Raw genomic sequence first — 12,055 nt, forward strand, 5'->3', positions numbered from 1 at the left:
CTCATCCCTGTGCCTTCCTGATAATCCTTTCACTTTGACAGATTCTCTCATCCAGACAGCGAGGCCCTTCCCTTTCATAAGTATAATGGATTGATCTTGCTTTCCTAAACAAAAGAATAGTTTCCCCCTGAGACAGCTTCTGTGGCTCCTTCAGAATAAGAAATGGTTACAGTCAACAGTGTTTTGTTGCGTGTGTGTTTTTTTTTAATATCATCTTTTTCCTTCCTGATTCATTACCTTTGGGTATTTTATGAAGCTCAAATGTGACAGTGGCAGTCAGTGTGACTGATGAACAGTCATGTGAACAGATGAAAGAAATGGCTGTTGTCATACAGTTAAAAAATACTGTCTGCATTTTATTTCCTTTGAAAAGAGTAAGGACTGAGCACATAGCTTATTAAGTTCTGATATTCCAGCCAGATTCTTGTGTCCTGGGAACTGAGCAAAATGTAGCTCTATAAGGATTTTTATTTATGTAAAGCCTGAGAAGCCGCAGACAAGCCCTGGAGAGTAGGAACCGAAGGCAGCAGTCGTTTCCTCGGCCCTGAGTCTGGCTGAGGCTCTGGCTTATCGTGGGGGGCGTCTGAAGGAGACTGGAGCCAGAAGAACAATTCCTGAGCCCACAGGAGGCCCTAGAACATTCTGGGCCTGGACCCCCTCAGTGTTCCCGGCAAGTACACCAGGTAGCTGGCCCTCTGCAGAGTATTCCAGAGGACCGGCCTCCACCTTGCTGGCTGTCGGAGCCCCCTCTTGGCGTCGGTTGCGTTCGCCCGCCACGGCTGCCCTGGTCCGTGGGGCAGGCCTCTGACGGGTGCCCCATCCTGTGTTGTGCCCAGGGACAGGGTGCCTTGTCAGAGAGACTCCGGAGCTTCAGCATGCAGGACCTCTCCACCATCAGGGGAGACGGCGCCCCTGCTCCCGCAGGCCCCCCGCCACCGGCGCCCGGGCGGGCCAGCGGCAAGCATGGCCAGCCTAAGATGTCCAGGAGTGCTTCTGAGAGCGCTGGCGGCTCAGGTAGGTGTCACTTCCCTTCCCCTCTTTTCCACCTCGTAGGCCTCGCTTTCGTGGAGAGAGACCCAGGCCCCCCTAGGGCCCTTGCCCCGAGGACTCGCCACCCATACAGACGTCCATCAGACCGTGCCAGGCCAGCCAAGGGGCAGAGCACCGCTTGGGCCAGGACAGAGGGCTGGCCTCGGGGACTCTGATGGGGGGCAGGGTTAGGTGCACCAAAGGGCCCCATCTCCTCCATCTGATTATCTGGGGGGTTGGGGGGGTTGAGTAGTAGTACCTGCACCAAGCCTAGAGGCAACAGGCCCAGCTGGACCTGGGCCAGGGCAGCTTTCTCTGTGTTCTTCTTCTCTGACCCCGCACTCCCAGGAGGGCTTACCTGTCGTGAGCCCCTGAGCGTCTCCTCCCACCCAGCCAGGGCTTACGGCACGGTATCCCTTTTCCCTGCGTGGTATTTCCTGTCCTGTCTCTCGCTCTACCACCTCCTCCCCTCCCTGAGCCCCCATGCCCCATGCATAACCTCGGCCACCACACGCAAAGGCCGCACTAGCTCTGGGGTCTAATTCCTGTGGAGACCAGGGCTTTACGGAAACCACGCCTCTACCTCGATGTCTACCCCTGGTAGAGGGGTACCTGGGCCAGGATTGGCCTGGAACTTTGTTTAAAAGTGCAGAGTCCTGGGCCCCCCCGCCAGGGGGTTCAGTAGGGAGTTGGACCAGGACTCAGGGTTTCCCAGACTGTTCCTTGGGACGATTACGGGGACTTGGCTCTCAGGAGCTGAGCACTGCTGCTGCCAGCAGAAGGGTGATGGGGAGAGGGCTGCAGGGGATCGTTCTGGATCATCACCTCCGCCCCTCCACCTTGGTGGGAAACTGAGCCTGGGGGCTGAAACTGGGCCACTGTTGGAATCTCTGGCTGTGACCTGTGCAGGTGGCTAGCCTGCCCTTAAATGTATAAACAGGGACATCCAGGCCACCTAGACCTACGCTGTGTGCTGTGAGGTGCAGCCTACAGGGGCACCTCAGTCCTGCGCCTAGGGTGCTTCCAGGCCCCACCTGACTTGAGGGTCTAAGACATGGATGGGAAAGAGGGCGCCTCACCACTGCCCTGGGAATGACAACCCATGCTCCCCTCCAGGGGAAGGAGAACGGCTCAGGGCCCGGCCCAGCATCTGCCAGGTTCCAACCCTCTCAGGAGTGGCCTCTCTACCCCCAGCCCCAGGATTGAAGAATGTGGCTTTTCTGGTGGAAGGGAGAGATTTTAACCCTAGCAGGGTTGGGGAGGTGGAGGCTTGGCCATGGGGGTGAGGTCCACCTCAGGTAGGGGAACCCTGTCCCTGTGCCAGGGGAACTTAGTGTGGAATCCCAAAAGGCCAGGCAGGAGGGGACCTTGGGGATCACTTAGTCTAATCCTCTGATTTTACCAATGAAGAGACGAAGGCCCAGGGAAGGAAGCTGTCACCAGGGTCACCCGCTGGTGGCATTCTCCTGTGGCCCCCTGACTCCTAGGCCAGTGCCTTCTCTCCACTCACCTGCTGGCCATCAGGTTTCCTTGAGCATCTACAGCTTCTGACCTCCTGGGCACTGTCGCAGAAATAGGGATGTGAAATGCAATTAGATATCGCCTCCACCCTCGGTCAGCTTACCGGCTACGAAGCCTCAAGTGAAAGCTGTCATTGGAAGAAAAAGGGCCCCAGTTCCGTGAGGCTCAGTGGGCAGAGCTGGAACCAGTGGGGTAAAGTTCCAAGGGGGTAGCCACTTACTAGCTGTGTGGCCTGGGCAAGCCGTTTATCCTGTCTGCACCGCAGATTCTTTATCTGAACACAGGGAATGACAAGCCCCATTTGTAGGGTTGTCGTGAGGATTCAATCAGAATAGTCCATGTAAAGGTGCTTCGGGTCATGCCTGGCACTCTAGGTAGTAGCTGCTGCTATTATTGTTCTTGTTGATATCTAACTCAGCTACGGAAGCACTTTATAATATGGAAGTATCCAGGACAGAAATGGGCTGCCTTGTGAGGTAGTGAGATTCCTGACATTGGAAGGGCCCAAATCAAAGTCAAATAGTCATACACCAAAGCTCTAGGGAGGGATTCCTGCTTTGGCGAGGAAGTGGGCCTAGCTGGTCCTACAGTCCCTTTCCCTCTTAGAGTCTATATTGTCATTATAGAGGTGAACGAAGCAGAGGAAGTAGGCTCAGAGAGGTCACACACTGTGCCAAGGCCACACAGGACTGGAATCCAGGCCTCCTGCCTACACCTGCCCTTGGTGGATTATTCGTGGCAGCTTCAGAACTAGGAAAGAGAGAGGTTTGGTAGGATCGAAAAGGTGATGGATATTACTCAGCCATAAAAAGGAATGAAATTTTGCCATTTGTGACAACATGGATGGACCTGAGGGTATTATGCTTAGTGAAATGTCAGACAGAGAAAGACAAATACTGTATGTTTTCATTTATATGTGGAATCTAAAAAATGAAACAAACAAATGAATATAACAAAACAGAAACAGACTCAGAGATACTGAGAACAGACCGGTGGTTGCCAGAGGGGAGAGTGGTGTCGGGGAGGGGTAAAATGGGTGGAGAGGATTAAGAGCTACAAACTACCAGATATCAAATAGATAGGCTACAAGGATGCAATGCACAGCACAGGAGTATAGCCATTATTATTTATAGTATCTGTATACAGAGTATGATCTATAAAAATACTGAATTACTGCACCTGTACACCTGAAGCTAATATAATATTGTCTGAAACTAATATAATATTGTAAGTCAACTATACTTCAATACGGAAAAAAAAAAAAGGCGATGGGAGGCATCCCCTGGGCTTTGAACATCTTCCCAGACAATCACTAGACGGAAGCGGATTTGGGCTGATTTGTTTGGTTCTGACCCTGCCGCCCTCCGTCCTCTGCCATGCCCCGGGGGGCAGGGGCAGTGCTCTGGTTGCAGGTGTGCAGGCCAAGCAGGTGGAGTTCGCAGAGAACCAGAGAGCCTGCTGTGCTGCCACACGACCTGCTCTCCTCACTGCCTGCCCTTGGCCGTGGCACCTGTGATGTCAGGGGGCCGGCAAGGGAGGTGCTGACCTAGCAGGGAGGGTAGGGACCATTGGCCCTCGCCCTGGCTATTCTGGGCCTAAAATAAAAGTCATCTCAGAAAGAAAGACTAGTGAAAGATGGCCCAGGGTCTGGGCGTGGGGCAAAAGCACCCAGATCAGAGGCTCTGGGGCTGTCGTAACCCCAGAGTGGAGGGTCCGGGTGCCTGGGAGGAAGTCAGCCAAAGGAGGCCCAGCTTTGTGTGCCCTCCCAGCGCCCAGCCTCGGACACCAGGCATGGTCGGGTCGGGGAAACAGCCCCCAGTCTGGGCTTCCATCCTGGCTGAGTGACCCTGGGCCTGTGCAGAGACGGTAAATGCAACACAGCGAGGCAGACGTCACCAAGCAGTCACCACACTTGTTCCCTCTGGGCCTAGGTTCAGCCTCAGAACCTTCCTCAGAATGATACCCCAGGCGGCTGCTATCAGAGGATTTGACCTTGGCACAGAAAACGAGCTCAATTCGCTTCAGGTTTCCTCTGGAGAAAAGGCACAAGAATCCCTATCCAGCCTACATCTTAGGCTTGTGAGGAGAGCAGTCAAGGTTATTTGCAAGCCCTGGCGGGTGGCACCTGTTGCAGGCAGGCTGGGAGAGGATGGGCAAGACGCGGTAGCTGCACCCGGTGGAGCTGTGTGCAGTGTCGGAAGCAACAGTTTCAGTGTACATACAGGTAGAGTTTGAAAACACGAGGCCTAGTGAAAAAAGTACAAAACGGAATAAGATATTATATAACAATTTATGTAAAATAAAAATATAGGCCCACTGGTGTAAAATAACACTATGCAGTTTGCATCGCCCACCCTGCAGAATGGACTGGGAAGCATTTTGTCAGACGCCATTTATGGAAAGTCTGGCACGGAACCCCGGGAAGGGTACAAGGGAGTTGAAAAAATGATCCTTGCCTTCTGTGAACTTGGAGACAGCTTGTATTTAGTGAGCACCTACTGTATACCAAGGCCCAGATGTGCACCAAGACCAATAGACTGTGTAAGGTAGCAGCCAGTTAGCCGTTTGAGCACTTTGAGGGTTCAGCGGTCAGTTTCCTGCACGTCATTCTGAACTGGGAGACAGAGAGAGGAGGGGCGTCTGGGCAGGCACAGTTGGAGTTATTTCTCAGAGGAAACTTGGACGTTGTCCCCTGCCTTCCCTTGGGCTGCGGGACACAAGGACTGACCTCTGTGGGCCAGGCAAGGTCATTTTCTAGCACCTGAGAGGAAGCTGGATCCGGAATGATCCCCTCCCTCACCTCGGTGTCTCTACAGAGACCCACATTCCTGGGACCCCTGTATTGAACACACTGGGATCCCCACACCTCCCTGGGACCTCCCGGTTTGCCTGGGGCTGGTTCCTGTCAACTGGGGGCTATCACTGATGGTGCCCCCATCCCCACAGTGTGTACCTGCTGCTTCTCCTGCAGGACCCGGAAAGGTGAGTAGACAGCCAGCATCTCTGCAGCGTGAGGGACTCGCCTCGGGAGAAGGCTCTAACCATGAGCTGGTGTCAGACCTGGGGGCTCCCTTTCAGCTGCAGGGTCTGGGGGTGGAGTCAGGAGGTTAACTCCTTAAAACAGCAAACATGGATTAATTTACAGCGAAGCCAGGCTAGACATTTGGGAGTGGCTTCACTGGGTGGTCTGGCTCAGGGACTCTCAAGAGTTCTGGTCAGGATGTCGGCCAGGGCTGCAGCCATCTGAAGGCTTGACCGAAGATGGCTGTCTTGTGACTGTTGGCTGGAGGCCTCAGATCCTCACCACATGGGCCTCTCTGGGGCTGCTTGAGCATCCTTACAACATGGCAGCTGGCTTCACCCAGAGTGAGTGATGCAGGAGAGAGAGGGCAAGCAGGAAGCCACAGTACCTTTTAGGACCTGGTCAGAAGTCACACACCACCACTTCTGCCTTATTCTGTTGGCTGGAAGTGAGTCATTAAGTCCAGCCCACACTCAAGGGGAGGGGAATTCATCTCCACCTCTTGAAGGGAGGAGCGTCAAAGAATGTGTGGAGCTATTTTAAAACCATCCCAGGGTCATAGTTCCTTGTGCTCTGGGTGATGATGACACAGGCACTTACCCAGCTCCTCAGAAGTGATGGAGCCGCAGGGGTTTCGGTCCTTGTGCAGCCAAGGGAGCCCTGGTCCTGCTTTGCCACTTACCAGCTGTGTAACTATGTGCGAATCAGCTAACCACTCAAAGCCTTGATTTGCTTCAAATAGAGATAAAGATCCCCGCTTTCCCAGTTCACTGTGCTGTTGTGAAAATGTCTGTGAAAGGACTTTTTGAAGGGTGGTGATGATGATTACTGTTACAGCCAGGAGACCTCAGGGAGGGGAGGGGCCTGGGCTCTCCCCAGCCCAGGCAGGCCCCTGCTGCCACCCTCCCTGGGTGTGGGTGATGGCTTAGCGCATTGTTCTCTCCCGACCTGCTCCTGCGCTTTCCCTGACCTTAACTAGACACGCGAGGGACCAGAGATGGTGCTGGGCTAACCCAGCCCCCTTTGCTCCCCCCAATGAAGGAGCTGCCTTTGGCTTAGAAGGCGAGAGGGGCCGCCCCTGGCCTGCAGCTGCTGGCTGGTGTGAGGGGAGGAGAGAAGCACGCCTGGCGCCCTTGTTGCCTGTGCCCCCAGCCCTGGTGCCACTGAGACGTGGCTCGTGCCTCCCATATCGGTGGAGGGCAGGAGGACGTGGAGCTGCGTTCTGAGAAGTGTCCTGTTTTCCCTTTATTTCTTCAGTTTTAAGACTTTTCAATGCTAAGGTTTTCAAAGGTCTGTAGAAGACATGGGGGTTTTGGAGGCCATAAACCTAATGAGGACAGATGGTCCAAGGAGTCCTGAGCAGGGCTGCGGAGACCAGCATCGTGCTGGAACACAGGAGTGTATATATGCTCAGCAAGGATAAAAGAAACGGAGGGGCTGCACGCAGCTGTTTCCAGCACTAGCGGCCAAGACTCGGGCCTGATGGACATACTAGTTCGTGGGAAACAACCACAGGTGTCCCAGGCAATTATGGTTATTTCTATCTAGTCACCCTTTACAATTTTGAGTTTGTAAATTCCATGAGCCATTCAGAAAGCCTCTCCTTCCGGGACCTTGTCACTTGGGGGACCAGGGAGAGGAGAGCTGCCTTCTCCTCCGTTCTTGCCTCGTGGGCCTGCTCTGTGCTGCTCTCTGCATGGGGAAGCCCTCGCCCTCCCCATGACACCTGGTGGTTTCATAATCAGAGGCTGCCTTTCCAGTACGTTTAAATAGAATTACAGCTGATTGTGGGAACTGAGTAGAGTTTGGTCTCCCTGGGAGCTGTGGGGATGGGGGCTTCTTGGGGACCGGACAGCAGGTGGGGCTCGGTGGAGGCCTCCAGCTGGGGTGGCCCTGCTCAGAGTTGTGATCTGGGAGCCTTTGCCCCAGCCCTGCCTTTCTGGGCCCTCTTGACACCCAGGGCCCTGGAGTTCTTCCCCGTCTCCCTAAGGTCTTCTTGCGAGGAAGCAGCTAGTGATTTGTCCACACCATTTCCCTCTGTGATGGTGGGAAAACCCCTTGGCTCTCCAGGCCTCAGTCTCCTACTCTGTAAAGGGGGGGGGGGGGCGGTGGCTTGAGCTCGATGCCCCTGGGGCCCTTCCAGCTCTGACCCGTTTTCTGCGGGTGAAGGGTGCTGAGTGTGAAGTGTCAGCAGATGGTGTCGGGGAGGTTGGTCTCACACCCGGGGCTGGGGCAGTGATGCTGGGAGAGAGGATTTCAGGGGGTCACAGACGCTTTGGTCAGAGGGGCCCTCCTGGTCCCCCGAAATGATTTCCATCTGTGCGTCTCAGGCCCCAGGAGAGCGTTCTGCTCCATTCCTGCCCATCTGTTAATCGTTTCCTGTTGTCTCCTGCACATCTGTCTCTCTTTTTGTGCTTCTGTTATTCTCTCTCTCCCGCTCTTACCTACCGCCCTTTCTCCCCTCTTTTCTCTCTACCTGCCTTGATGTTCTATAGAGCTGAAAACTGAATTCTATTACTGCTTGAAATTAGTCATAGAGGTGGGGTTTTTTTTCCTTTTTTTTAAAAAAATCAAGTGCATGGGACATATAAAAAGCAGAGTCATCTCTTTTTATCCTCTCTATTAAAAGAAAGAGAGAATTGCATCTTTCTTGAGAGTGGCCCCGGGGCAGTTTCTTTCCTCAGCAGCCGGAGCCGTCAGAGGTTTGGAGCGCGGGCAGAGTGAGCGTGTGTCCGTGTGTGTATACCTGTGTGTGTGTGCATGAACGCTCACACGTGTGTGTGAGTCTCATCCCCAAAGGTCCTTCCCTAACAGAATATTCTCTTCTCTCTCCTCGGTGGCTGTCGGGGATGCTGATGTGAGTGTTCCAGATGGGCGTGCCCTCCTCCAGATGCCTTTGCTGACTTTCATTAACGGCTCCCACTAACGTGTGCTGCGGGGGAGTGTTTGCTAACCCCGGGGTGTTTGCTGCACTGGTGGGACGGGGAGGCCCGGGGCTCCTGCAGAAGGATCAGCTCGGCCTTGGAGGGCTGGGAGTTTCTCCCTCCCTGGCCTCTCCACGGAGGGAAGAGGTGCAGCTGCTTCCTAGCCTGCTGTAGACACGTTTGCTAATACAGAACAGTCAGTCAAGGCCACACACTCACTCCCCTGCTGACCCCTGTCCTTTCCTAGAGGCCGCGCAGCCTCGGGCACCATGGTCAGCTCTGCGGGCTCAAGGCCTTGGCTGCCGTTCCTTGAGATTTGGAGGTGGTTGTGGCCATGACCTTGCATGAGATGCTCCTCATACAGGTTGTCTTCAGGAGCCATCCGAGTATTAAGATGTGGGCAGCAGTACCCTTTTGGGTGAGAACCTATTCAGTCACCAATTCCATTTGGATCTACAGGGAGAGGAGTGCTGAGGAGGCCCACCATCGAATTTTCTGCCCAGCCACTCATCTTCGTCCTGGTGCCCATCTTGGTGGGACCAGGTTCTGTGGTGTTTATATCTTCATTTATACTCCTCCCTGTTCCACAAAGGATTTAAGTCTGGTTGTGGAAATACAGGTGATACATTGAATCAACTAAGAAAAATGAAGCTTGAGAGAAAGGGAATAGGCAGGTAGGATGGAGTCAGAGTGAGAAGAAAAGTTTAAGTGCATGTCACAAAGTCACAGACTGTCCAAGATGCTGGGCTTCCTGGCAGCCAGTGCAAAGAGGGAAACGCAGTTAAGAGATTCAGTGTCACAACACGGTAGCCAACCGGAGGCTCAGAGGCTCGGCTTGTCCACAGTGGTTATTCTCACGGGTCCCGAGAGTCAGGCAGAGCATTACAAACAACATTCTTGGCAAAACCCCTCCATGAGCACAGTGACCAGTAGGGTTCTTCTCTTTTTAGCAGGTTCTCTCTGTGGCTTCCAGGATTCGTCTCTTTTTAGCACGTTCTCTCTGTGGCTTCCATCCGAAGCTACTTCCAGCCCCCAAGCTGCCCACACTAACTTCCTTTACTCCCCACCTCTGCTGAGGTTGAATGATTGTTTTCTATTCCTGCCTGGATATCTGGGTTCCCCTTGATCCATCACTCCTAGTGGGCCAGAGGGTCACTTCTTTTCTACCCTTTAGTCCATGCTCAAGGATGCAGTGGAGAACAAACTCAAAGCCATTTTTGTTTCAGTCCTGAGATAGTCGTTGTTGTTGTTATTATTATTACTGTTATTATTACGGTAATGTGTGAGTTCATTGCTGAGTCTCAGTGACTCCAGACCCTGTGAGCAGGCTGAATTGTTCGATGCCTGAGGATGTTTTGGTGACTCTGGGCTGCCCTCTGAACCCCAGAGTGATCAGTACAGAGAAAGCCCTGGTCCCGGATTTAGAGGGAACCACGTGTGCAGAGGCACAGACTCACACCAGTCCCCTAGCCCGTTCTCAGGATTTGGGGTTCTGTGCTGGGGCGGACGGAGCTGGCCAGGCTGCTTCTGCAGTTTCTGGCCTGGTCTGAGAGCTTTCGGGCCTGGGCTGGCCTGTCTCTTTTTCCTCCTGTCAGGTGTCCAGAAGGAATGTCCTTGTGATAGGTGTCGAGTTCTGATCTGGGACAAGAGCCAAGCCCTCTGAGATGATGTCAGGTCTCCCCCTCGGTTAGTGGGCGAGCAGCCACTGTGGGTACCACCCCGGGGTCGGGCGCTCAGAGGGGCCGAGGAGGATGAGCGGTCGCTCAGGACGCTTTCTGTGGGGCTGAGGCAGGGAGACTGGCGGACAGGAGGACCAGGGTGCGCGGCACAAGCACATTCCAAGCCCCGCTGGGAGTAGAGAGGCAGGCAGGACCGGAGCGTTCAGGGAGGGCGCCCTGGGGTTGCCAGCCTTCATGTTCCTCGGTCCTAAGGATGCAGCTGATGTGGCCAGGGGAAGGGACCAGAGGGAACCGAAACCCGGAGGAGACAGTCTGGGGGATGCACTGGAGCAAAAAACGCAAAGGAAGTTTAATGATCTCGGGCTTGGCTCTTACTCAGGTGCTGTCTGAGCAGGTTGCTCCCGGCCTACAATTCAGCTTTGAAATCCGTGGTTAAGACAGCCCTGCTCTCGTGCTGCCTCCTGCCGGCTGTTGGGAGTATAGCAGCAATGACCGGGAAAGCGGCTCAAGATTAGGTTAGTTTTACTAAGCCCACACCGGGTGCCGTTATTCCCCTTTTGATAGAGAGAACACGTTTGGTGGCTGAAAATGTTTTTTGGGAGAAGTAGCAGGGTGTCCCAGAAAGAGCTCTGGTTTTTATCTGCAGGCCTCGGGGTGGTTGGACCAGGTGATCTGAGGGCCCCCTGGCTGTGCATTCTGTGATTCTAGGTAAAAACAATATACGAAGCCTAGAAAGATGTGTCTCTGGGTGTCAGATAAACTGGGTATGGGCAGGAAGTATTTTATATCTCAACTGAGATAGCACCACATGGCCAGATGACATGAAATATGCTCAGCATTGAACACTGCAAAAATACCGTGCAGTCAGTGACACGAACCCATTCTGGTGCTTTCCCTGTGGATTAGTCACGGCAGACCAAAACAGGAATCCTGCTGTCGTTTCTGAGGGGAAGACTGCTGCTAGATTCTCCTTCCACTAGGCTCCTTTGCTTCTCTAGGACTTAGCCTTTGAAATGAAAAACCTACATAGTTTTGCTTAAGGTTCTCTTTGAAGGCTTCCGGGCATTTTACATCCTGTCTCTTAAAGAATGCTTGGAGCTGAATGTGCAAGTGTAATTAAGGCACTGTCAGCATTGCTGGTTTGTATTATAGAAAACTGTGCTATTCCTCTCCAGAGGTCACTGCCACCATCTTTTCTAGAGATTCTTCCCCGGAGCATTCTTCTGGTATGGCCTCACAGCTCTAAAATGCAGGGTTAAACATGTCTCAGTTAAGGCGGCGCTGTCCCCACCTCCCCTGGTAGCTTATCAGTAGATTCTGAAGACTGTGCTCGTTCCCATGCACAGCGCCTGACCAGTCTCACAGTTGCAATGATCCTGGATCCTCTGCAGTACCGCTGGAGGATACCGGGGCCTCGGCTCTCCTAACCGGCCTGGCTTGCCGTGCTGTGTGCCTAACTTTGACCTTGCGTGCCCTTCTTCGCTCCTTTCTACACTGATCCCACCTCGCTGTACTTTGTCTCCTCTGCATAGATTGTAAATGGACATTCAGTGGTTGAGGGGGATGTGAATGAGGGTGGTGTGAAGGCGTGGGAGCCTCACCAGGTCCAAAACCCATTGGCGTTTTCCGATGAGGAGGAGGAAGACCTGCTGGATTTCATATACAAGTATAAAGCACCTCGAAGGACGGAGTTCCCCGTGGAGGTACACGGTGTTGGGGGCTGCGGGGTGGAGCGTGTGTTTGCACAAAGGGCTCTGCCCTGGAGAACTGGGGCTCCTGGGAGCAGCATCTCTTGGGGCACCCAACATCTCCTGAGTGCCTGGGGTGGGGAGACCTCCCTCCATCAAACAGGCAGGACAAGCCACTAGGTAGCGTCCAGC

The 12,055-nt window shown here is 53.8% G+C and overlaps 1 protein-coding gene across 7 annotated transcripts in view; it reads left to right on the forward strand.

Annotated features, from left to right (window-relative positions):
* REEP1 (receptor accessory protein 1) overlaps window positions 1-12,055 on the forward strand; it is a 114,136-nt gene that overhangs the window by 97,218 nt on the left and 4,863 nt on the right. For 2 of the 7 annotated variants that reach the window (XM_082426891.1, XM_082426893.1), the window contains 3 exons: window positions 837-1,014; window positions 5,497-5,532; window positions 11,727-11,878. The exons of 1 other annotated variant lie outside the window; for it this stretch is intronic. In XM_082426891.1, coding sequence (XP_082283017.1) covers window positions 837-1,014; window positions 5,497-5,532; window positions 11,727-11,878 — 366 coding nt within the window. Of the gene's footprint in view, window positions 1-836; window positions 1,015-5,496; window positions 5,533-11,707; window positions 11,879-12,055 lie in introns of those variants that run through there. 4 more of the 7 variants (XM_082426892.1, XM_082426894.1, XM_082426895.1 and 1 more) reach the window with 3 other exon arrangements.

Source organism: Balaenoptera physalus (assembly GCF_965194825.1).
Source record: "Balaenoptera physalus genome assembly, chromosome: 15".
NCBI lineage: Eukaryota > Metazoa > Chordata > Mammalia > Artiodactyla > Balaenopteridae > Balaenoptera > Balaenoptera physalus.